The sequence below is a fragment of the Bufo bufo genome, chromosome 4, assembly GCF_905171765.1.
Source record: "Bufo bufo chromosome 4, aBufBuf1.1, whole genome shotgun sequence".
Taxonomy (NCBI): domain Eukaryota; kingdom Metazoa; phylum Chordata; class Amphibia; order Anura; family Bufonidae; genus Bufo; species Bufo bufo.
Genome location: NC_053392.1, coordinates 226,355,292 through 226,382,528, shown reverse-complemented (window position 1 = coordinate 226,382,528; position 27,237 = coordinate 226,355,292). Strand labels below are relative to the sequence as shown.

The following is a 27,237-nucleotide window of genomic DNA, read 5'->3' as shown; positions in this document are numbered from 1 at the left end:
ATTTTTAAAGAACATTCCCAGGATGCTGGAACACAGGATTACCTGTAATCATGACTGTCCTGATGTTGGCAGCGCTCAACTCTTGCAAAACAGGATTTGTTTCTGGTTTCAGTCGGTTTTCTAATATAAGCAAGCCAAGGAATTCCAGATCTGATTCAATATCCTCCCTGTAAATTACAATTGTTTGATTATCCTTAAATGACTCAATTATATCCTAACCAATGTGTCTGTTACTTAAGTATACAGATTAATAATCATCAGCTTAACATATTTAATGTATATTTTCTGGGCATTTTAAGTTATTTTTAATGTAGGACATTATTCAAATCATCTCATTAATATATCTTTACATATAACTACAATGGTGCTTGAAAATGTGTAAACCCTCCCGAATTTTATATACCGTATCATAAATTTGAGCTAAAAAAAATCAGATTTTAAAGGAAGTCCTAAGAGTAGATAAAGATAAAAAAACATACAAAAAAAAAAGAAAAGTGAATCGTTAGGATTAGAAGATAATTTGTGTTTTAAATCAGTGAGATGACAATCAGGGGTAAGATGGCGACCGGATATACTTAAAAAAAAAGGGATCAAGTGTGACCTACACTTGGAAGTGTATAATGGCATGAAAAAAAGATGCCTGAGGACCTCAGAAAAAAGTTGGTGAATTTCATCAGGCTGGAAAAGGTTTCTAAACCATCTCTTGAGAGTTTGGACACCACTAATCCACAGTCAGACAAATTGTGTACACATGGAGGAAAATCAAAACCATTATTACCCTCCCAAGGAGTGGTCCTCCATCAAAAATCATGGCAAGAGCAGAGTGTGTAATAGTCTACAAGACCACAAAGGAACTAAGGAACAAAGCAACAAAGTCCACCATCAGGAAGACACTAAACATCAATGGTATGCATGGCAGGATTGCAAGGGAAAAGTTTCTGCTCTTTAAAAAGAACATCATCGCCCATCTGCAGATCATGTGAACAAGCCAGAAGGCTATTGGAACATTGTTTTGTGGATCAATGAGAACAAAATAGAACTTAAAAAAAATGGTTATTAGTGATGGACGAACATCGGCCGGGAAGGTTCGCAAACGTGCATTCCTGATCAAATGTTCGCGAACCGTGCATTCGTGACGGGCCCCATTGACTTTAATGGCAGGCGAACCCTATAAAACCTTTAGGTCACATTTTCAGCCACCAAATACTTACTAGAAGTGCACAAATAGTCCCACAACATGGACAGTGATATACCAGAGGGGGGTCATTGGCAAAAATTCCCACAAAAAATATGTATTTTAATGAGGGGCCATTTTTATGCATCTTAAAAGGGAAACTCTCAAAAATGTGCCCCGCTGGAGCCTATAAATTTTTTATTTTAGGCCACGGGAGTCCAGGCACCAAAAATTAGGCATTCACCTGACAGAAAAGTACTTGTGATTATGTGGCTAGAGGTACATTAGGCGGTCACTGGATAAAATTTTTACTGTAGGCCAGTAAAGGCCCCAAAAATTAGGCATGCACCTACATTAGGCGGTCACAGGATAAAAATTTTACTGTAAGCAACTGGAATTCAGGCCCCAAAAATTATGCATTCACCTGACAGAAAATAACTTGTGATTATGTGGCTAGAGGTACATTAGGCGGTCACTGGATACAATTTTTACTGTAGGCCAGTACAGGCCCCAAAAATTAGGCATTCACCTGACAGAAAAAGCCTTTTATGCCGCTGTATATACAGTACATAAGACAAGGACCATTCTTTGTTCTGGGTGGTGGCAGAAATATGTGTGGGCTGGCATGAGGAAATTCAATTACACGTGGTCGTCACAGGTGTTGAATTCCTCCGTGATCCATGCCTCATTCATTTTTACAAATGTAAGGTAGTCCATACTGTCGTGAGCTAGACGAGTGCGCTTATCAGTCACGATCCCCCCTGCTGCTCTGAACGTCCATTCGGACAGGACACTCGACGAGGAGCAAGCCAAGAGTTCCATGACAAATAGTGCCAGCTCTGGCCACAGGTCAAGCCTGCACACCCAGTAGTCCAGGGGTCCCTCGCTTCTCAGAGCGTCCACATCGGCCGTTAAAAAAGATGTTGTCACGGATCAGAGTGGGGGTAACTCTAATCCGTGGGATGTCAATATGAAAGATAGCTGCTAGGCCAGGACAGGAATCAGGGAACAGGTCACCTCCTATCACATCCCTAATTCTGACCCTGTCTCCTAGCCGTATGAGCCGACCCTGATGGTAGGAGGGCTCATACTCAGGAACCTAAGATCCCTACTAGCCCTCAGGATGGCCCTGGACTAGGAGCAGAGTAAGACGACCTGTTCCTCCACATCACGGACGAACAGGAGTCTCAGTAGCCAGGCTGCAAGGAAAGGGGCACATGTACAGCATATGGCAATGGCAGGTAAGTAAACTAGTATTACACGTACCTGCCACAGACACACAGCCTGGAACCCACTCACAAGAGCTGCTGTCCACAAGAACACAAACGGACACAGCCCACACCACACATCACACAGGAAGCCAGGACCATAAGCTGCAATAAAGATAAAGACACCACTAGACATATAACAATACAAGAACAATAATGTCTAACATAACTTATTACCACAAGGGTGGCCCTCACTGGCAGATGGTATATAACCAGGAGGATGACTCCAGCTAACCATGGCTGAAGTACCCCTCAGATACAGGCATCCAGCGGAAGCTAAATAGCCCAAGTGGCCACACCCACACACAGACACACCCAGTGTTCACACACTAAGAAGGGAGTTAACCCTTCCTACACCAGGCAAGGGACGAAAGCCACTTAAAGGGGAAGTGAACAATCAACTATCACACTACAGCTGTTACCACAGGCAACGACATGCGGGGCAACCATGTCCTGGGAAATAGCCAGAAGGCCGAGACACTGCCACCACATGTACACAACACCACACGTTGCCACGGGCAGCCACAAGTGAAGGGAAGTTTCACAGTGCACACATACATAAACCTTGTGCACAGCAGACAGAGAAAGTGCATACATACACACACACATAGCCAGAGGCAACCGCACGCATCAACAGTGAGACGCCTAGCAACCAGCTCAGGCTGCTACACTGCCAACAAACACCTGTTGTCCGCGGCAACCGCACTTGAGGCAAACTACTAACAGCCCCCAGCTGCGGTTGACAAAACACCCAGACCGCGGGCAACTGCATGCGGCTCCCAAGGAGTCACGACCATGCACATGGGCGTGACAGATGTAGTCGGACACCTGTCGGTCTAGGCGTTCCCTGAGGCTGGATCCGGAGGGCAGCTGTTGATGGGTTGGCTGCAAAAATGATCTAATATTCGAAGTGACCAACACATCTTCAAACCGCCCTCTTCTTGCATGTGCTGTTGGATTAGTACCCACACCTGTTTCGCTGTGGGTGGAAATTCCTCTGCCAGCGCCCGCAACAGCAAAATGTGTTTGTGACAGGGGTCTAAGTAGGTTGCCACCCAGTACTGGTCCTTGCCCTTTATGCTTTTTAAACGGGGGTCCCTTTTCAAACACTGGAGCATGAAGGCCCGCATTTGCACTAAATTGGAAGTGGTGGAGTGCCCTGGCTTCTGCTCATTGCCCAAGAGAATATCGTCCTCGATCTCCTCCCCCCAGTCACGGACAACACCAGGGATCCACAAAAAGTTTAAAGTCCTCCTCAAAGCCTGCTCTTCATGCTCCTCCTCCTCCCCCCAGCCACCATACTCCTCTGACTTCTCTTCAGACTCCTGCGGAGTTGTTCCAGATGAAGTAACCCCCCCTCCCTGGGAATTCATTCAACATTCCGACTTCCTCATCTTCCAGCTCCTGCTCCTTGACGGCTTGATCAATGACACTACGCAATGCACGCTCCAGAAAGAAGGCGTAAGGTACGTTGTCACTGATGGCGCCCTGGCTGCGACTGACCAGTTTGGTGATCTCATCAAATGGCCACAGAAGTCTGCATGCATCGCGCATGAGCAGACACTAGCGGGGTGAAAAGAAACCAAGCTCCCCAGAACCTGTACTGCTGCAGAGTTCGTACAGGTAGTCGTTAACAGCATGTTGCTGCTGGAGCAGCCTATCAAGCATATACAAGGTGGAGTTCCAGCGCGTCGGGCTGTCACAAATCAGACGTCTGAGGGGCAAGTGGTGTCGCCGCTGAATGTCAGCAAGGCGAGCCATGGCCATGTAAGATGTTCTAAAATGGCCAGAGATTTTCCTGGCCTGTCGCAAGACGTTCTGGACCCCGGGGTATTTGGTAATGAATCACTACACGAAAAAATTCAGGACGCGTGCCATGCGCGGCACGTGTCTTTTTGCCCTGTTTCAGTGCGCTCAGCAGATTGGCACCTTTGTCGCACACCAATTTATCAACTGTCAAATTGATCGGGATTAGCCACTGATCGGCCTGTGACTGCAGAGCTGAAAGTAGTGCAGGACCGGTGTGGTTCTTGGCTTCCAGGCACAACAGTCGCAGCACAGCATGGCAACTTCTCACCTGGGACGTCGAATAGGTTCTGGGGAGCTTTAGGGGTGCAGCGGAAGTGGCGGTAGCAGTGGAAATGGAAGAGTCAGCCGAGGAGGAGATAGAGGATGGAGAACGAGGAGGAGAAAAAGAGGCAGGCCTGCATGCAATCCTTGGCGGTAACACCAAATCCACACGGGAACCATGGGTTGCATGCTTGACGGTTGTCAGAAGGTTCATCCAGTGGGCAGTAAAAGTTATGTAACTTTCCTGCCTGTGTATGCTAGACCATGTGTCTGTGGTCAGATATATCTAGGCACCGACACTGTGTGCCAGAGATATATTTATTTGCCGCTGAACATGGCTATATAGCTCTGGAATGCTCTTCTGGGAAAAATATTTGCTTCCGGGGACCTTCCATTGCGGTGTGCCAATGGCCACAAATTTTCTAAATGCCTCTGAGTCTACCAGTTTATATGGCAGAAGTTGGCGGGCTAGCAGTTCCGACAAGCCAGCGGTCAGCCGTTGGGCAAGTAGGTTATCCGGCGTCATAAACTTTTTACGCTCCAACATTTGGGCTACGGAAGCCTGCCTTCTGCCAGATGAACGTGATGACGGCATGGTGGAAGGTGGTGTGGAGGACAAATGGGATGAGAGAGGAGAAGGAAAAGAGGCAGGACGTGAAGCGCCGGGAGTGTGGCTTTGTTGGTTCTGACGGCGTTGCTCCCACTGGGCTCGGTGATGGGAGGCCAGGTGCCTTCTTAAGGCGGTCATCCCTAGGTGAGTGTTGGGCTTACCGCGACTTATGCGTTGACAGCACAGGCTACAGATGGCAACACTATTGTCAGCAACTTACACGTTAAAGAAAGCCCACACTGCGGAGCCATGTGCCGGCATCCTAGGAGCGCCAGAAGTGACGGTGCATGGTGCATGGCTCGCTCCAGATACATTTGCAGTCTGCTTTTTGCCTCCTGTGCCCTGTGAGCTCTGCCTGCTTCTCCTCCCACTCTGCTTCTCCGTCTCTCCCTCTGAACTCCCCTCCTCTTCCTCTCTTGTAGGCACCCACGTAACGTCCATCGACATGTCATCATCGTCACCTTCACCACCACTGACATTTAAGATCTTGGAGTAGGCAGCAACAGCAGGGAAATCCCTCCTTGGGCTGATCTGGGTACTGTCGTCAGACCGCTGGGTGGCGGCCATTGCTACCTCCTCTTCCTCATCCGTTGTCAGATTGGCTGTGCATTGGTAAGGTCTGGGAATGGAATTGAAAATAATTCCTCTGACTTGAGTGGAGGAGCTATGGTGGTTGTGGTGTCTTTGGGGGTGCACACAGCAGAGAGTGAGGAGGGTGCAGACACAGAGGGTGAGGAGGATGCAGAAGCGAAAGGGTGAGTGAGTTACTCAACCAACTCTGGTGTGCCCTTTGAAGTAATCGCACGCACCTTCTCCAACTTCCCACTTAGGCTCCGGCCTGGTGCACCTGCTCGACCCCTACCACCCCTGCAGAACAGACTGCCTCTTCCTCTGCCTGTCATTTTCAAAATTACCCTGTGCCAAAGTCCATAGAGAAGAGCAGTATTTGTGAAAGCAGGTATGTCGTAGGCCTCAATCAGTATTTTGAGGAAGCAGGTATATCAAACCCCTTAATTAGTATTTTGTGGAAGCAGGTATATTGTAGCCCTCAATCAGTATTTTGTGGAAGCAGGTATATCAAACCCCTTAATCAGTATTTTGTGGAAGCAAGTATACAAAGTATATTGCAGGCCTCAATCAATATTTGGTGGAAACAGGTATATATAACCCCTTAATCAGTATTGTGTGGAAGCAGGTATCTTGCAGGCCTCAATCAATATTTGGTGGAAACAGGTATATCGAACCTTTTAATCAGTATTTTGTGGAAGCAGGTATATTGCAGCCCTCAATAAATATTTTGTAAAAGCAGGTATATCAAACCCCTTAATCAGAATTTTGTGGAAGCAGGTGTATCGCAGGCCTCAATCATTATTTGGTGGAAGCAGGTATGTTAAAACCTCTTAATGAGTATTTTGTGGAAGCAGGTATATCGCACCCCTCAATCAATATTTGGTAAAAACAGGTATATCGAACCCCTTAATCAATATTTTATGGAAGCAGGTATATCGCAGCCCTCAATCAGTATTTTGTGGAAGCAGGTATATCAAACCCCTTAATCAGAATTTTGCGGAAGCAGGTATATCATAGCCCTCAATCAGAATTTTGTGGAAGCAGGTATATCGAACCCATTTATCATTATTTTGTGGAAGCAGGTACCTCGCAGGCATCAATCAATCAAAAGAATATGACGCCGGAGGATATTGCCATATGTTAACATGTTCTGCGAACCGCAAACGCGCAAAGTTCACCGCGAAATGACCGGCGAATTGCAAGACCATCTCTAATGGTTATATCACCCTCGCTGATATAACAATTTTTTTAGTAATATCCATTTATTCAAGTACGGGCAGGTTACTAATAAATCACCCAGCAGCTACAACAGTGGTATACATGGACGATTTAGTATGCCGTGTATACTCAGGTGATCATAAGAGTAATACGACCAATAGTTGAAGCAGCACAGCAGTGAGTTAATATCTTCTTGTTTGGTTCCAAAATAGAACTTATTGGTTTAAATGAGAAGTATTATGTTTAGAGAAAGGAAAACACTGCATTCCAGCACTCCACCACGTCATTATATCTGTAAAACATGGTGGTGTTAGTATCACAGTTCATTCCTGTTCTGCTGTATCTGGTCCAGGGTGGCTTGCCATCATTGATGGAACAATAAATTCTGAAATATATAACCGAATTTTAAAGGAAAATATCAAGATATCTGTCTGTGAGCCGAATTTCAAGAGAATGTTTTAAGTCACTTTTATGCAGAAATCTAGAATATTCTGAAGGGTTCACAAACTTTCAAGCATTACTGTATATCCTCATTATAAGTCATCAATATCTGATGGGTTGGGGTACGACACTGGCACTCGGGTGAGCATATCATCAAAGCATTTAATGGGAATGAGCTGCAAATAGACCAATGAACGTGATGTCCCTGGCCCAGGAAGAGTCCATGGATTTCACCAAAGTACTGTAGCCTTTTCAAGCAGGTAATCGGCAGGGGTTCTGGGAGCCAGGCCACCACCAATCAGATATCCATGACCTATCCCGAGGATAGGTCTTCAACATTGAACTCCTAGAAAACCCATTGAAACCAGATAGAATGACATCTTGGTATACCATACCTAATAAAGTTGCCATCTGCTGCAATCTTCTGATCTAAAGTTTTGTAGGCAAGGCCAATAACACGAAAACCTTTCATTGTATAATACTGAAGTTCTTGGATAAATCCTTTAGGAACTATATTAAAAAAACACAAATTTATGTCAGTATGTCAGTTTTCATATTAAAAGAAGGGCAAAAAGCAGTATTACTTGTCTGTGCAAACAGTAAGTTGTATTGAGCCATAAAACTGCAGCCATTATTTACTATGTTCCAATTTCATTGAGGATTTTTTTTCATATTTATGCAGAATCCTACAAACAATAATATGACAATAATACTCAATGATATGCTTTATTAAAGGAGTTGTGTCACATCAGCGAATGGCATTTATCATGTAGAAAAAGTTAATACAAGGCCCTTACTAATGTATTGTGATTAGAAATGAGCAAATAAAAAAAAAAAAACAATTCACTGGTTCACCGAATTTGTTTGGAAAAATTTGGTTCGATCCGAATAAATTTGCGCCAAATTACGTTAAAAAACGGCTATTTCCTGGTTGCAGAGAGCCTTCATAATGGTGTAGAACAATGTGCCTTGCAGTAACACGCATAGGGAGTCTGCTTTGACATGCAGATGACAGGTGTCGCACTTAGAATAACTGCATACTTCACTTATTTGGGCAGTCACGGGGCCAAAACTGACCAAATAACTCATGTATGAACTCAGCCTTAGGTTACTTTCACACTAGCGTTATTCTTTTCCGGCATTGAGTTCGGTCCTAGGGGCTCAATACCGGAAAAGAACTGTTCAGTTTTATCCTAATGCATTCTGAATGGAGAGCATTGCGTTCAGGGTGCATCAGGATGTCTTCAGTTCAGTCTTTTTTAGGACTTTTCAGGATGGAGATAATAATGCAGCATGCTGCGGTTTTATCTCCGTCCAAAATTCCAGAACACTTGCATTTTTTCCCTTTGGCATGCATTAATGCCGGATCCGGCCCCGAGTGTTCCGGCAAAACGGATCCGGCATGAAAAATATAAATGCCGGGTCTGTTTTTCCAGATGACACCGGAGAGACGGATCCAGTATTTCAATGATTTGTCATCAGGATCCTGATCCGCATGACATATGCCATCAGTTTGCATGCATTTCGACGGATCCGGCAGGCAGTTTCGTCGATGGAACTGCCTGCCAGAATCCTCTGCTGCAAGTGTGAAAGTACCATTACAGGTCAATGTTACCACCAAGATGAAGCGCACTACTTTTAGACCAGCTGATTGCACATAGATGTGTACAGACCCTGTTCTATTAAACGCTTATACAAGTAGAGCCCCCCGATAGAGTGGAAATGGACATTGTCGCAGGACCAACGGTGTGACAACGTGGAGGCAGAAGCGGTGTCATCTGGCCAAGTTTCTGGTGTGGCTATGCAGGAACCACATTCACCCAGTGGGTCGTAAAGGACATGTATTGTCCCTGACCATATTTACAGCTAAACATGTCGGCGCTGCCGTGCACTTTGGCAGACACCGACGGGCTCAAGGACTGGCCCACCTTCTGTTCTACATATTTGTGCAGAACTGGTACTGCATTTTTGGCAAATAAATGACGGCTTGGGACTCTCCACCTCGGCTTGGGACAAGCCATCAGTTCTCTGAAAGGTGCAGAGTCCACCACTTGGAAAGGGAGGGACTGCAGCACCAGCAACTTGGTGTCACGGTCATATTGGTGTTTGACCGTGACGCGGTTGCCGTGCAGACTGGTTGCCAGGGGCAACGTGTAGTTTGTGGTTTGCACGTGCACTTCCCCTTTAAGGTGTGCCTCCCTGCTGTTTGGTGAGCAAGGGGTTAATCTTCTGGCTAATGGGGATTAGGGTGTTTCCTGGGTGTGTCCGCAAGCTTGAGATAAACCTGTGGCTTGCTGGCTGGGTGCAGTTGTACTACAGCCTTGCTTGGTGTTGGAGCTTTGCTCCTTGCCTGGGTGTTCCAGCCCAGTCCTTGAGGGCCACCTTATGGAACATAAATTGTCCTCCCTTTTGTACCCTCATTGTACCTTTACCCTCACTTGTTGTATGTGTGCTGTGGGTTTATGTTCTGGGTGTATGTAGCATTTTGTTGGTTGTTACATGTCTGGGCTGTTGTTGGTGTTGGTTCCTGCATGTATGTTATACGTTATCCTGTATGTTGATACCTCCGAAAGGGGGCTGGTTTCCCAGAGGGGTTAACCATATGTCTGGATGCAGTGCTGCCTGGGGCTGCCGTGCACCTTGCTGTAGGGGGCCTAGGCAGTATCAGGTATGCTGGATGCTGGATACGGATGCTGGATACGTTATCCTGTATGTTGATACCTCCGAAAGGGGGCTGGTTTCCCAGAGGGGTTAACCATATGTCTGGATGCAGTGCTGCCTGGGGCTGCCGTGCACCTTGCTGTAGGGGGCCTAGGCAGTATCAGGTATGCTGGATTCCTGTGTGTTGTGTTGTCTGTACGGTGCCCTATTTGGTGTGTGGGCACCTGTACTTATGCACGGGTTCCAGTCGTGGTGGCAGCGGCAGGTAAGTGAGTTTTCCAGTGTTCTTACCTGCTGATCCAGTTGCTGCATATGGTCTTTTCCTTTCCACCTGTTAATAGGCAGCTGGAGACTCCGGTTCGGTTGTCTCCTATTCCTGACCCCTCTGCCAGGGACTGTCAGGGTCAGCAGGATCCAGGTTCCAGTGCATGAGCCCTCCCACCTTCAGGGTTTGCTCATGCGGTTAGGAGATCAGGGTCAGGATTAGGGCGGCTGTAGGTTGTGGCCTGCTTCCTTTTCTGTAGTCTGGCCTAGTAACAGTTACCATTATACGGTGGGGGGTTTCCCCCACTCCCCACTGTGACACTTGGACAGGAGCACATTTAGGTTCTGTGCCATTGGATGAGTGCACGCATACTGAAATCGCTTCGGTGATCGATTGCTGATGGAATGAGTGACGAGGAGGAGGAGCAGGAGCATCGGGACCATTAGATAATGGGAATGACAGACCGCTCCCTTCAGCTGAGGTGGTGGATCATTAACTGCCTGAAACTGAATGCATGCCACTGGGTGATGCAGCGGTTGCTGCAGCAGGCTAGACCACCACATCGGAGCCTCGGTTCTCCCAGGTCACTGTATGGCGATGCTGCATATGTTGATGCAGGGCCATAGTGCCAACATTGGCACCCTGGCCCCGCTTCACCTTCTGCCCACAGATTCTACATATGGCCATGTTCACCTCCTCCGGCGGCTTAAGAAAAAACTGCCACACTGCTGAGTAGGTGATTTTGCCACCAACACTACGCACTGACTGAATGCTACTGCCGCTGCCGACTTGAACCTCTGAAAAGCCACTTCCCGGGCAGTTAGGCCCCCATGAAGTGAGTGGTCTACCCCTGGCACATTTTGCTCCCGACTTCCCACGGCTGCCACACTGCTGATTCCCATCCAAGCTAGCGACATGCTGGCTCCTCCGCTGGCTCACGGGCAAGCTGCCACCCTCTTCTCCTAATGATGATGAAGCCCTTTCGTCAACCGGCTCCCAAGTGCAATCAGCTACATCATCATCATTGAGTACTGTCTGCACGTCACTGATGTCCTCAACGGTCTCTAGCTCAGGAGCCTGACCGTTTGCAACACCAGCTCCCACGCCACTCTCCTCATCACTACTTGCTCGCCATGGGGAGGAAGCGGCGGATGTCTCCTCCAGATCTTGGCTGGGCAGTAGCTGCTGACTGTCCTCTAGTACCTCTTCTTTGCTGTATAGTGGAGCTGAGCCCACAGCCTACAATATTTCTGTGGCTATGGGAACAGAAAAGGACATAGGCAGGTTGAGGACCCACTCTGACTCTTGGCTGGGGGTGGCTGATGTCACTTGCGATGACATCGAAGATCGAGTCAACCACTCAAGAACCGCTGGGTTGCTGGTCATGACACGACCGTTAGCTGAGACTGGGAGCTCAGGCCTCTCAAAGTGACCCCTGCTGCCACAGCCCCTTACTGAGACCTCTGCCTTCGCCAGAAACATTTAGGCCTCTGCCACTTCCCTGTGCAGGGCCTGGCACTTCTCTGCCTGACATACTGTTAGATCAAATATATATATATTTCCGCTAAAACACCCCACAAAAGACTTTACAACAGTTTACTGCACCGCTGAGCGGCAAATGTATTTTTTCTTTTTACGCTAATGCATGTAACAAAAGGCTTAACAAGAAATAACTGCACCACAGAGAGGCAAATGTCGTTTTTCTTTTTGTGCTAATACAGAGAGGCAAATTAATTTTTTCTTATTCTGCTAAAACATCCCACAAAAGCCTTTACTACAGATACAGTAAGTGCACTGCAGAGCGGCAAATGTATTTTTTTTTTTTGCGCTGTGGGGATTTGCTCTGGTAGTTGGAATAAGCGGGTGCAGTACAGAGTACAAGTTCGTAATTCAAATGTCTGTGTTTATTCACACATAAGGGCAAACAAAAACACTCTTTGCAAGGTTGGTGTTTGTTCACACCGAGTAGAAAGTTTGTGCATAAAATAAGTCACCTTGTCGGCGGTTCTGTCTCCAGCAGTCCAAATGCAGGCTTTAGGTGGCCTGCACTCCCACCACACAGGTCTCAGCTTTCCAGCCCAGCACAGAGCTCAGTTCCCACACCAGCGATTGCCAGAGCTCCTCTGTCAGAGAGAGGTGATCACTTCCAGCTAACACTGCCGGCTAGGTTTTTTATAGGCCAGTCAAGACCCGGCCTGGAACATGGGGAGTAATCCAGCAGCTGTGGCCAGGGGCGTAACTACCATAGCGGCAGACCATGCGACTGCTATTGGGCCCAGGGCAAGTGGGGGCCCAATCTTAGTTGGTATTATCTCCTCTTCCACTGGAGGTAAAAACTTGGTCAGGACTCTAAAAGAAGAACTTTTAGGCCTCTTTCACACGAGCGTGTCCGGATTAGGTCCGGATGCGTCCTGGTGCATTGCGGCAAACCCGCGCGAGTGGGTACTCAATTGCAGTCAGTTTTGACTGCGATTGCATTCCGTTGTTCAGTTTTTATCGCTCGGGTGCAATGCGTTTTGCACGCGCGTGATAAAAAACTGAATGTGGTACCCAGACCCGAATTTCTTCACAGAAGTTCAGGTTTGGGTTAAAGGTTGTGTAGATTAAATAATAGCATTCTGAATACAGAATGAATAGTACAATAGGGCTGGGGGGGTTAAAAAAATAAATAAATAATTTAACTCACCTTAATCCACTTGTTGGCGCAGCCGACATCTTTTCTGTCTTCTTCTTTGAGGAATAGGACCTTTGATGATGTCACTGCGCTCATCACATGGTCCGTCACATGATCCATCAACATGGTGATGGATCATGTGACGGACCATGTGATGAACGTAGTGACGTCATCAAAGGTCCTATTCCTCACACAACAAGACAGAAGAGATGCCGGCTGCGCGAACAAGTGGATTAAGGTGAGTTACATTTTTTATTTAATTTTTTAACCCCTCCAGCCCTATTGTACTATAACCATGTTATAGGGTAAAATAATAAAGATCGGGTCCCCATCCCGATCATCTCCTAGCAACCGTGCGTGAAAATCGCACCGCATCCGCACTTGCTTGCAGATGCTTGCGATTTTCACGCAGCCCCATTCACTTCTATGGGGCCTGCGTTGCGTGAAAAACGCACAAAATAGAGCATGCTGCGATTTTCACGCAATGCACAAGTGATGCGTGAAAATCACCGCTCATATGCACAGCCCCATAGAAATGAATAGGTCCGGATTCAGTGCGGGTGCAATGCGTTCAACTCACGCATTGCACCCACGCGTAAAACTCGCCCGTGTGAAAGGGGGCTTAGCAAAAGAGGCAATATAAAAATGGCCCAAGGCTCATTGAAAAGGGTTTAGGCAGACACCATTCTGTCCTGTGTGGGGGGGCCTGGTTTGATCCTTAATATTTGGCCCTTACTTCTCTGTGTACACCACTGGCTGTGGCCATGCTCATACACTATAGGAAAAAGCCTTTTCCTATAGTGTACAAGCACGGCCACTTTGTCTACATGATAAATGACATTTCTTAAAGTGAGACAACCCCTTTAAGGGAAAAAAAAAATGCTTTATGTGGCCTCCACATGGCACCACAAAATGATGTCATGTGGAGTCAACGTGAAAACCCTATAGCTCTGTTGTGTGCAAGAGCACTAAGGTTCTCTTTTAAAATTGTATTATTATGTACATCATTTTTCTTCTATCCTTTACATTCTGTGAAACCTACATAAATCACAGATCAATTAGCTTACCACTTTCCTCTTTGCAAAACTTCATCACCATCTCAGGCGCTCCTTTCATAAACACAACATATTTTTCCTGACCAACTTCTTGAGTGATTACAGACATTCTCTGCAGGCTGGAAGAAAATGGAAACTGGTGGACAATTGTGATTCCTTCAGATGGACCCTAGAGGAGAAAAAGTTTGATGAAACTGATGTAACCAAAGTACAATGTTATATATTTTTTTTACAGTAAGTCTAAGGGGCTAAACTGCCGGGATTGGAGATGACTTTGAACCTGGCAGCGACAGCAGTTTTCCAGCTGCATAACACAGCTTGCACCTGTGTAATGTAATGTTAGTATGCATGTAATGTTTGTAGATGTGTGTGTATATATATATATATATATATATATATATTTACAACTACAGCATCAGGATTTGAATCTTGATAGTAGAGATTTCTATTTTACATACAGCAATATTCAAGTGTGTGATGTTTCGGCACACAGGCTTTCCTCAGACAATATGCCGAAGTGATGAAGTGGAACAAGAAGGACGCAGTGCAAACAAAAATATGTGAAGTCACATTTATCCAGGAGAAGCGTCTCCTGGATACATGTGACTTCACATATTTTCGTTTGCACTGCGTCCTTCTTGTTCCACTTCATCACTGCAGCATAGTGTCTGAGGAAGGCCTGCGTGCCCAAATGTCACACACTTGAATACTGCCGTATGCAAAATAAAAATCTCTTCTATCAAGATTCAAATCCTGATGCTGTAGTTGTATTTATTACTATAAACGGGACACCACTTAAAGGCCTGAATTGGAATATACCAGTAAGAAGCCTAGAAGCCTAGCACAGGCTCTGTCCTATTAGTTTAATGGAACGCCTTCCAAGATCTCAGCCAGGAGGAGGCGTTTCAGCCCGAAAAGCATGCCCGCCTGTTTTTTTTTCCCTTTCAGATATGACCACAGCATCAAATGTGATCACAATATCTTAGGACTTAAATGTCCATGATCAGCATTACCGCCAATAGTTAGCATTAGCTGCTCTTGTCTGATGTGTGAAACAGCAGGCAATTTGTAGCTATGGCTCTGCTCTGGAGCAGGCGCCATCTTTAAAGACCCAACATCCACGGTATATATATGGTGGACGTCAGGAAGGGGTTATTTGGTAAAAAGGGTAGATAAGACCAGTCCAGGAGTTTTATCTTACATGAGGGGAGGAGGAACAAATGAAATTAGCCCGGGATCTTTGAATTTGATACCACATGTATTAATGTGTCACTCATTATTGGTTGTTCAATGCAAATGTGGTGCATTTTTACTATGGAACTAAAAGTTCCTAGGGCAGCATAATCACTAGATATGATCCTGGTCTCAACTGCTATGTTAGATGAACGGTCAGTGCTAGAATTATTTCATATTAAAATATAAAGAAAAATATTATCTGCTTTAAAATACTGATAAATAAGTCTCACCACGCTTGTTCCTTTTCCTGGCTTAACAATAAGGCTGGATGATGAAATGTCATTATTTTCTGTAGCTGACTGTACCACTTCCTAAACAGAGATTAAATAAAATGTATAAGATAGTGTATAAAAGAAAAAGACATAAAAGGGACAGATCATTCATTATATGACACTCTACTGCAAAATAAGTGTTATAAATAAAATTAATTACCTGAAATATAGCTGGTAGCCCTTTATTGGCTGTGCTTATATGTCACTATTGTTGCAGTTTTATTGTGACCTTGCAGCAATTTTGCGAAGATCATGGCATAGCCAAAATACATTAGCATAAGCCAATGGTATAATGATGTACTGACTGGTGACTAATGTACATGTTGGGGGTACATTTAGTTAACTTTAATCTTGGCACCAAAATATCTCATTATCCTTTATTGTGTAGACAGCACATAGACCTCTTGAGCCTGGCTCATCACAATTTGGTGTTCACTAGCTACTCAACAATACACTTAACAGTCAACAATGTATATTACATTTTTTTTTAAAGATTTTAATTTCCATTCTTAATCTTACCCAGTGTGTAGCTTCAAACATCTTCAGATCCAATGGATCTCCTTGGATTGTTCCATCAATAGCAACCAATGAGTGACAACTTGTCAAAGCTCCAACCAATGGTCCCCATGGCAAAGTGCTACCAGATGTGAAACTGTGCACCTCCTGGAAACTGTAGAATAGAATGTGTAATGTTACTGTTTGTTCACAGAACGTATGTATGGTATGGCATCTATACATTCAATATCAGGGTCTTTTCACACCTAGTTACATTTTTTAATTTAACACATATGGCAAGAATATCTCCACATTAATACATCAGACATAAATCCCAATATATGAAACTGCATGCTATACATTATTAACAGAATGCCGTGTTAACAAGATGCATACTGATTGGTATGCCATAGGTCATCTTATGGTCTTGACTGTATAGGTGGAAATTTCTGGCTAGACTATTTCCCAGTACATATGCTGTATCCAACTCTATAAAGATTTTTAAACCAAAAAGAGCATTATTAATGTCACAATGACAGTGACATATAGGAGTATTATGGGTAAATTATGGGTAAGTGGATGGAAGCTGGTGAAAACAGTTATATTTAATAACACACTGCAATTTAAAAAAAATCTCTACAAAAATTAGCAATTATTGGTGGCAGATGTTTTTTTCTCTGTCTTCTTGTCTTCTGACCTTTAAATTGTTGGCCCTCATTTTCAGTGATTTGTCCAAAACAAATTGCTACATTTTTGGATTTGCTAGAATCCAATTTTTTGGAGAAATTGGTAGCAAATTTGATTAGTTTAGAAAATTATAATCAATATTGTTCATTCTTAATTATTGTTTTTGGATTGGTCTGGGTCTTGAGGCTTGCACTTTGGGGAGGGTATATACTCATCATGTACCTAACCATATATTTTCTGTATGTAGAATTATAAACGTCTGTGAATTTTTTTGGTGGCTATTTTTCTTTCATAACTTGGATGTAGCCCTGCTCTCAAGCTTCTCATTTTGATATAAAAATATAAAAATTTTACTCTGGTGATGAAGCATACCAGTTTCCATGGGAAGGAAGAACACCCCACACATCCAATCCATCTTCAGTCAACGTTCCTGTCTATAATAAAAGAAATACACACACTTGAAATCCTGTACATTTTGCATTCACTTAAAGGGTTTTCACGTTAGATATTTATGGCATATCCACAGACCTATTCTCCAGAATAGGGATAAATCAACCAACCTTTGTTTTCCTGGAGAGGGAAGTAGGACCTGCATCTATTAGACACTTATGCTCTCCTGTCTATCAGGCATAAACGGTTAGGATGGAAAACCACCTTTAAGCTATATTAAATGGCAATACAAATGAGCGTGCCCTCTCGATTCTTCTCTGTAGGAAATAAGGGAACTAATGTAATAAATTTGAAATTATGATGTCCTCACCTTATCAAAGCAGACAATATTTAACCTTCCACACACATTTATTCTTTGAGGGCTAATGCAGAAAATCCCCTTGCTTTTGAGCCTTCTCTGAGCATACATGATCCCTGTAGATAGGGCTGCTGACAAGGCTGGAGGCACAGCCGTAGTGATAATGATCAAGGCTTTTATCAAAACTTCAGTGGGAGATTCCTGCAGTCAAAGCAAGTATATTAATTTATCATAATGCATGTTTTTTGCTGTATACAGAATAAAAAAAAAAGTTTTTCAAATTGATAAACATGGCAAATTTCATCACATCCATAATATAATTAGGTCACATCCATAATATAATTAGGTTTTGGAATCAGACATGCCTTACATATAACAGGATTGTGCTAAATGCCTGTATTTTGACTGTTCTATCTAGCTATCTAGTTTGTATGACTGCACTGCAAACTCCTGTCCGCCCCACCAATCCAAAATTGATGAGCTATAGTAGGGATAAGTCATCAATAGTAAATTCCCCAAAAATCCTTCAGTAGTTAACATTTAATTCAATATGTTCAGCAATTAAATAGCAGACTTAGTGGAGTATGACAAATATAATTTCATTGCTTTACTTGTCATTAAACATATACAGACATAATAAAAAGGAGTTATCCAAAACTGAGATTTTATCATCAGTGTACAGGGATTTAAAAAATCATCCGTCACCGTCACTCTGGTTCCAGCATAGAGCTCCCTTCTCCTCCACTTCTGGTCCCTCCTTCCAGAAGGGTGACGAGTCACGTGACATGCCGCCAAACCACTTGTAGCAGTGACGCGCATGTAGAGGAAGAGAAGGCAGCTTGGCACTGTAACAAGAGCATCGGTGATAATGTAGGTACATTTTTTATATTTTCTTTATCTTAGTAGAATACTCAAGGATTCATGGGGCTGGCAGATATCCATCCCTCCAAAACAACCTCATTCAGATTTTCAGTTGCAATACATTTCTGCAACAAACTCTGCCTTGTGTGAAGGCACTCTAACACTTCTTACAGCTGTGGACTTGCTACAATGTATCCAGCCTAAGAAATCCACTGAAAGCTAAACAGGTAAGACTCCCCGTTGATATTGTCTAGAACAGGAAGCCCAACCTGCGGCCCTCCAGCTGTTGCAAAACTACAACTTCCAGTATGCCTGGACAACCTACAGCTATTAGGGGATGCTGGGAGTTGTAGTTTTTCAACAGCTGGAGGGCCGCAGGTTGAGCATCCCTGGCCTAGAATAATGTATTGTTGCAAACGGTTAGAGAAAGAGAGAGATTACGATTCACAGAAGTTGGATTCATTGAAGCATTAGGGCTGAATAGGCTGATATGTTACATAAGATACTTGTTAAGAACACTAAAAATTGGGAAATGATAGTAACTATTTATCTTACCCCTTGCAGGATAAAAACGGCCACTGTGTAGATCGTTCCAATAATGGCTACAGTTGCAAGAACCATAAGAAATCTGAAGGCATCTCGGTATAATTTAAAATTCATTGGTTTTGGATACAAGATGGATCTAACCAGATCACCTTTAGCAGTATTAAATCCTATAGATAAAAAAAATGTAGACAAAATAAGTATAGTTTTTATGCCAAGTATTGCAAAGATTTATTGTAAAAATAGTGGCTTTACATCATATACATGTTTGTCTATTTTAAGTGGTTATAGAAATACAAAATATGATATTGTAATTTCAAGTTTAACAATTTTGTAATGACACTCCAACCATCAATTGAACCATGGTTGATAGCAGCTACTTCCCATGTATAACATAAGAGGGGTTGCGCCATCAGTAAGGCCTCATGCACATGGCTGTTGTTGGCCAACCGGTTATTTTAATAGAATTCAGCATCAAAAACTAATTACTTTTGAAATTTTCTTTCTGTTACAAAAATATTGTGAGATATTATTTCTACTTTTATAGTTGTATATATACTCTTAATTAGAGTTGAGCGAACCCGAACCCCATTGAGGTCAATGGGGACCCGAACTTTTGAGCACTAAAATGGCTCTAAAATAGTCCTGGAAAGGGCTAGAGAGCTGCAAAAGGCATCAAAATGTGCTTAAGAGCATGGCAAGTGCTCAGCAAATAGATGTGGATAGGGAAATGACTTAAAATAACATAAAATACAGAAAAATTAAAAATAACAATCTGGATCTAGGAGTAGGAGGTTGAGGAAGCGGTGGATGGGTGGATGTGGCGGTGTAGGTTGACGTGGCGGTGTAGGTGGATGCGGCGGTGAAGGAGGAATAGGTAGCCAACACTGATTTGTGTAATTTTTTATTTTTAAATTAAAGTATCCCCCAAAATATTGGGACATATAACAAAATAAAACAAAGAATAAGTGCACTTGAGTACAAGAATGGATGGTTGAGGCTGGTATAAATGTCTATTCTGCACAAGGTACTGACAAGTCCTGTGGGATCCATGCCTGGTTCATTTTAATAAACGTAAGCTTGTCCACATTGGCTGTGGCCTGTGATAATGCCCTCTGCCGTGCTAAACACACGTTCACACTATACACTGGCTGCAGGGCAGGTCAGCACCTCCAAGGCTGACAAAGCTTTTCCACATTTTGGCCATGCTAACCCTGCCTTCTCAGGTGCTGGTGGTGCCCCAGCTGCATTGGCGACCTCTTCCTCCTCCTCTGCCTTCGCCTTGTGCTTCCACTGTGCCCCCTCTGTCAGGTGGGAATGCTATCATCAGCGCGCATCTTCCTATCAGTAACAGATGTTTTCACTAAATTTAGTTCCCTGTCAGCAATGCAGAGCAGGGGTTCATTCACGGCAAAAGTGGGTTCTTGTCACCCAGCAATACAAAAGACGATTTTGAGAGATTTAGGCCCCTGTCACCCAGGCACAGCAGGGGTTCATTCACGGCAAAAGGGGGTTCTTGTCACCCAGCAATAGAACAGAGGATTTTGAGAGATTTAGGCCCCTGTCACCCAGGCACAGCAGGGGTTCATTCACGGCAAAAGAGGGTTCATGTCACCCAGCAATAGAACAGACGATTTTGAGAGATTTAGGCCCCTGTCACCCAGGCACAGCAGGGGTTTATTCACGGCAAAAGGGGGTTCATGTCACCCAGCAATAGAACAGACGATTTTGAGAGATTTAGGCCCCTGTCACCCAAGCACAGCAGGGGTTCATTCACGGCAAAAGGGGGATCTTGTCACCCAGCAATAGAACAAAGGATTTTGAGAGATTTAGGCCCCTATCACCCAGGCTCAGCAGGGGTTTGTATACGTCAAAAATGGTAAAATGTCACCCGACAATTGAAAATAAGATTTTTTTGCATTAAAATGGCTATAAAATAGTCCTTTAAAAAGGCTAGAGGGATGTAAAAGGCAGTAAAATGTGCTTAAGAGCATGGCAACTGCTCTGCAAACAAATGTGGATAGGGAAATAAAATAACTAAAAATTACAAATTATTAACCTGCAACTCAGAGAAGGAGGTGGATATGGAGTCGGAGGTTGAGGAGGCGGTGAATGTGGTGTTGTAGGTGGAGGCAGCAATTTATTTTTTTTTATTTTTTATTGGGGTAGGTAGCCCCCAAAATATTGTGACAAATAAAAAATAAATAAAACAAAGAATCATTGCACTTGACTTGAGTACAAGAATGTATGTTTGATGGAGGTAAAAATGTCTATTCTGCACAAGGTACAGACAAGTCTTGTGGGATCCAAGCCTGGTTCATTTTAATGAACGTGAGCTTGTCCACATTGGCTGTAGAGAGGCAGCAGCGCTTGTCTGTGATGACGACCCCTGCCGTGCTAAACACACGTTCAGATAATACACTGGCTGCAGGGCAGGCCAGCACCTCCAAGGCGTAAAAGGCAAGCTCAGGCCATGTGCCCAATTTGGAGACCCAGAAGTTGAAGGGGGCAGACCCGTCATTCAGTACGTGTAGGCGTGTGCACACATACTGCTCCACCAGGTTGGTGAAATGCTGCCACCTGCAAAGACGTTCCATATCAGCTGGTGGTGCTGGTTGTTGTGGCGTGCTGACAAAGCTTTTCCACATGTCGGCCATGCTAACCCTGCCTTCTGAGGTGCTGGGGGTGCCCCAGCTGCTTTGGTGACCTCTTCCTCGTCCTCTGCCTTCGCCTTGTGCTTCCACTATGCCCCCGCTGTCAGGTGGGAATGCTACCAGCAGCGCGTCTACCAGCGTGTGCTTGTACTCGCGCATCTTACGATCACACTCCAGTGATGGAATTAAGGATGGTACGTTGTCCTTGTAATGTGGATCCAGCAGCGTGGCCACCCAGTAATCAGCAGAAGTTAGAATGTGGGCAAATCTGCGGTCGTTGCGGAGACACTGCAGCATGTAATCGCTCATGTGTGCAAGGCTGCCCAGAGGCAATGAAAAGATGTCCTCTGTGGGAGGTGTATCGTCTGTGTCCTCTGTATCCCCCCATCCACGCACCAGAGATGGCCATGAGCTGGTCTGGGTGCCACCCTGCTGTGAACATGGTTCCTCCTCCTGCATCTCCTCCTCCTCATTCTCCACCTCCTCATCCTCCAGAACTGTGCCCTGGCTGGACAATTGTGTACCTTGGGTTTGTGGGTGCAGGAACCCACTGTCGGAGCCTACGAAATGATCCCTCTTCATCCTCCTCCTCCTCCTCCTGTGCCACATCCTCTTCCATCATCGCCAGGAGAGTTTTTTAAAGGAGGCATAGAAGTGGGATAGTAACGCTGAGAACGGCGTTATCGGCACTGGCCATGTTGGTGGAGTACTCAAAACAGCGCAACAAGGAACACAGGTCTTGCATGGAGGCCCAGTCATTGGTGGTGAAGTGGTGCTGTTCCGCCGAGCGACTCACCCATGGTGCTGCAGCTGAAACTCCACTATCGCCTGCTGCTGCTCGCACAGTCTGGCCAGCATGTGCAAGGTGGAGTTCCACCTTGTGGGCACGTCGCATATGAGGCTGTGAGCGGGAAGGCCGAAGTTACGCTGCAGCGCTGACAGGCGAGCAGCAGCAGGGTGAGAACGCCGAAAGCGTGCAGACAGCCCACATTTTATGCAGCAGCTCTGACATGTCGGGGTAATTTTTAAGGAATCTCTGCACCACCAAATTCAGCACATGTGCCAGGCAAGGGATGTGTGTCAAACTGGCTAGTCCCAGAGCTGCTACGAGATTTCGCCCTTTATCGCACACCGCCAGGCCGGGCTTCAGGCTGACTGGCACAAACCACTCATCGGTCTGTTTTCAAGGCCCGTCCACAGCTCCTGCGGGGTGTGGGGTTTGTCCCCCAAACAGATAAGTTTTAAAACTGACTGCTGTTGTTTACCCAGTGTGCTGTTATGGAGATATAACCCCCTGAACGTGCTTAATGGCCCACGTATCCGTAGTCAGGTGCACCTTGCCACAGATGGCGTTGCGCAGTGCACACCTGATTTTGTCCCCTACTTGGTTGTGAAGGAAAGGGATGGCACGACTTGAAAAGTAGTGGCGGCTGGGCACGACGTACTGTGGGACAGCCACCGCCATAAGGCCTTTAAAACTATCCGTCTCCACCAGACGGAATGACAGCATTTCAAAGGCAAGTAATTTAGAAATGCTGGCATTCAGGGCTAGGGATCGCAGGTCGGTAGGGGGGTACTTCCTCTCCAGCATTTGGGAAATGGAGAGCTAAACGCTTCCGTGTGACATTGTGGAGATGCTTGGTGACCCAGGTGTTAGTGTTGCTGGCAGATCCTCTGTTTGTGGGGTGCCAGGTGGCACTGTCACTCCAGAGGTGGATGAAGAGGCCGCGACTGCAGCAGAAGAGGAAGCAGGAGGAGCCAGAGACCTTTCTTGGTTTTTGAGGTGTCTACTACACTGCAGCTCGTGCTTTGCACTTAAATGCCTGGTCATGCAGGTTGTGCTCAGGTTGAGAACGTTTATGCCTCACTTCAGGCTCTGATTGCACAGCGTGCAAACCACTCGTGTCTTGTCATCTGAAGAACTGCCACGCCAGGGAACTCCTTGGAGCTGGCTTTGGTGTGCTCGGTCCCTTGCTGCGGTGGGCAGTAGGAGGCGTACTGTCTAGAGGACGGCCGCTCCACTTTTGCACCCTGCTCCCTCTTCTGCTGTTCTGGTGGCTCTGTGCGACCACCGCCTCTTCCTCCGAACTACATCAGTCACTCGCCTGACCTTGATTCCATGTGGGGTCGAGGACCTCATCGTCCTCCACATCATCTTCCACCCAGTCGTCACCCCTGACTTCCTTGACGGTCTGCATGCTTTCGAAAGCCCCAGCAGTTGGCACCTGTGTTTCGTCATCATCCGAGACGTGCTGCGATGGTCCTCCCATGTACTCATCTTGAAAAATAAGTGGTTGGGCATCGGTGCACTCAATCTCTTCCCACTTCTGGGGCAGGGATAGGTGGATGGCCCTGGGAAACCCTGCTAACAGAGTCATCAAAAAGCAGAAGAGACTGCTGCATGACTTGGGGCTCAGACTGCTTGGCTGATTTGCAAGAGGGTGAGGTGAAAGACTGATGGACATCGGTTGCAGGTGACAACTGTGGTCTTTCAGCAGGAGACTGGGTGGGAGACAATGTGAACGAAGGGGGGTATCTCACACGGTCTGAACCTGTGTAGGCCTGAAGTAAATATATCTTTGCACAAAAAGGCTGTATTTCAAATGGCTATATTTCAAATGCCTAATTCAAACCCCTGTAGGTAGGGGGGTATCTCACACGGTCTGAACCTGTGTAGGCCTGAATTAACTACATCTTTGCACAAAAAGGCTGTATTTCAAATGGCTGTCTTTCAAATGCCTTATTCAAACCCCTATATGTATACACGGTCTGTACCTGTGTAGGCCTGAAGTAAATATATCTTTGCACAAAAAGGCAGTATTTAAAATGGCTGTATTTCAAATGCCTGATTCAAACCCCTGTATGTAGAGGCAGTATCTCAGAGGGCCTGAACCTCTGTAGGCCTGAAGTAAATATATCTTTGCACAAAAAGGCTGTATTTCAAATGGCTATATTTCAAATGCCTGATTCAAACCCCTGTATGTAGGGGGGTATCTTACACGGTCTGAACCAGTGTAGGGCTGAAGTAAATATATCTTTGCACAAAAAGGCAGAATTTAAAATGGCTGTATTTCAAATGCCTGATTCCAACCCCTGTATGTAGAGGGGGTATCTCACACGGTCTGAACCAGTGTAGGCCTGAATTCAATATTGGTGCACCAAATGGCGGTATTTAAAATCTCTAAATGTTTCCCAGATGTATAAAGGGTGTATCTCACAATGACATCTGCATCAAAGGCTGCCAACTAAATTTTTGGAGCCCAAACGACTGTTTGTTTAACAACTGAATTTGACAGCAGTATATAAGCCTGTAATTTCACACGTGCTGATGCTGCAAGGCCTGAAAATACGTCACTGGGCATGCGCCGAGCCTAGTGACGTCCGATGCTCGCTCTTCCCTCAGTCTCCAGCAAATCGCAATGGCGCAGCCCTCAGTGGGTACTGCGTCTGCGCGAGACTTAACTCGGCCGTCAGGGAGGGGGAGGAGAGGGATGAGACGCTGTGGGCAGTTAGGGATTCTGGAGGAAGGCGTTTTGGGCACTGTAAGAGGGGCGTTACTGGGCACACAAAGGGGAACATAACGCCCCTCTGGGCACCTTCAGGGTTAATTTGCATAATTCTAAAAGTTGTTTTTCTGCAAAACTACTGGACGGATTACAATATAGAACAGCACAGCCGATTCAAGGTAAGCTGTGGAGCATGACTGGTTTAAAATCTGAATTTGTGTTATGAGAGGTGACAGAATCCCTTTAACTTGAATTTAACACTTGCAGATCTGGCAAATACTGTTTTTTGAAAATAAAAAGGTGTGTTTATCAAACCCCAGAAAATGATGGGTGTATTTCTAGCTTAAAATGCACACTGACTAATACAGATGTTGTAGTTTGCCCCCAAAAAATGGTGATTTGCAATGTCCCAAAAGCTCAGATACAGTGCTGGTGCACTGAGCATGCATAAAATGGCCGCCGCCGCCACCCACCTAACTAACAGAATTCTAAAAGTTAGTATTTTTGGTCAATGAGCTCAGGGCAGGGTAACACGATAGTGCCCTGCACCCACACAACTATTTGTCTGTAGATCGCTGAGTTAGATTCTCTCCTATGCTCTCCCGGAAATCACAAGTCCAGCAGCATCCTCTCCCTATACTTGTAACAGCAGAGTGACGTGCAGCACTACGTGACTCAAGCTTATATAGAGGCTGGGTCACATGCTGCTCTGGCCAATCACAGCCATTAGTAGGCATGGTTGTGATGGCCTCTTGGGGGAAGTAGTATGACGCTTGTTGATTGGCCTTTCAAAAAGCGCCAAGAAAGCGACGAACACCAAACCCGAACCCGAACTTTTACGAAAATGTTCGGGCCCGGGGTCCAAAAATCCTAAAGTTCGGTACGAACCCGAACTTTACAGTTCGGGTTCGCTCAACCCTACTCTTAGGCCTCCTGCACACAGCCGTTTTTTTTTCCCATTTCCTGGCCGTTTTTTGCGTTCCGTATACGGTCCGTATACGGAACCATTCATTTCAATGGTTCCGCAAAAAAAACGGAATGTACTCCGTATGCATTCCGTTTCCGTATTTCCGTTTTTCCGTTCCGTTTTAACATAGAACATGTCCTATTATTGCCCGCAAATCACGTTCAGTGGCTCCATTCAAGTCAATGGGTCCGCAAAAAAAACAGAACACATACGGAAATGCATCCGTATGTCTTCCATTTCCGTTCCGTTTTTTGCTGAACCATCTATTGAAAATGTTATGCCCAGCCCAATTTTATCTATGTAATTACTGTATACTGTATATGCCATACGGAAGAACGGAACAGAAATGGAAACACAACGGAAACAAAAAACGGAACAACGGATCCGTGAAAAACGGACCGCAAAACACTGAAAAAGCCATACGGCCGTGTGCAATAGGCCTTAGGCCTCATGCACACGACCGTATTTTTTCACGGTCCGCAAAACGGGGTTCCGTTTTTCCGTGATCCGTGACCGTTTTTTCGTCCGTGGGTCTTCCTTGATTTTTGAAGGATCCACGGACACGAAAAAAAAAGTTGTTTTGGTGTCCGCCGTGCGGAGCCAAACGGATCCGTCCTGAATTACAATGCAAGTCAATGGGGACGGATCCTTTGACGTTGACACAATATGGTGCAATTTCAAACGGATCCGTCCCCCATTGACTTTCAATGTAAAGTCAGGAGTTAATATACCATAGGATCGGAGTTTTCTCCAATCCGATGGTATATTTTAACTTGAAGCGTCCCCATCACCATGGGAACGCCTCTATGTTAGAATATACCATCGGATTTGAGTTAGATCGTGAAACTCAGATCCGACAGTATATTCTAACACTGAGGCGTTCCCATGGTGATGGGGACGCTTCAAGTTAGAATATACTGAGAACTGTGTACATGACTGCCCCCTGCTGCTTGGCAGCACCCGATCTCTTACAGGGGGCTGTGATCCGCACAATTAACCCCTCAGGTACTGCACCTGAAGGGGTTAATTGTGCATATCATAGCCCCCTGTAAGAGATCAGGGGCTGCCAGGCAGCAGGGGGCAGACCCCCCTCCCTCCCCAGTTTTAATTTCTTTGGTGGCCAGTGCAGCCCCCCCTCCCTCCCTCTATTGTATTATTTTCATTGGTGGCACAGTGTGCGCCACCCCGCCCCCCTCCCTCTATTGTATTATTTTCATTGGTGGCACAGTGTGCGGCCCCCCCCTCCCTCTATTGTATTATCA

General features: G+C 45.4%; 1 protein-coding gene across 1 annotated transcript in view; it reads right to left on the bottom strand.

Annotated features, from left to right (window-relative positions):
• The window catches only part of LOC120997964 (probable cation-transporting ATPase 13A4), a 119,319-nt gene that overhangs the window by 42,670 nt on the left and 49,412 nt on the right, over nt 1–27,237 (bottom strand). Inside the window, exons 11-18 of the mRNA XM_040428348.1 lie at nt 18,861–19,018; nt 17,457–17,645; nt 17,069–17,130; nt 16,034–16,184; nt 15,473–15,553; nt 14,019–14,175; nt 7,747–7,861; nt 43–167 (exon numbers count right to left, since the gene is read on the bottom strand). Of these exons, the coding sequence (XP_040284282.1) occupies nt 43–167; nt 7,747–7,861; nt 14,019–14,175; nt 15,473–15,553; nt 16,034–16,184; nt 17,069–17,130; nt 17,457–17,645; nt 18,861–19,018 (1,038 nt within the window). The remainder of the gene's footprint in view (nt 1–42; nt 168–7,746; nt 7,862–14,018; nt 14,176–15,472; nt 15,554–16,033; nt 16,185–17,068; nt 17,131–17,456; nt 17,646–18,860; nt 19,019–27,237) is intronic.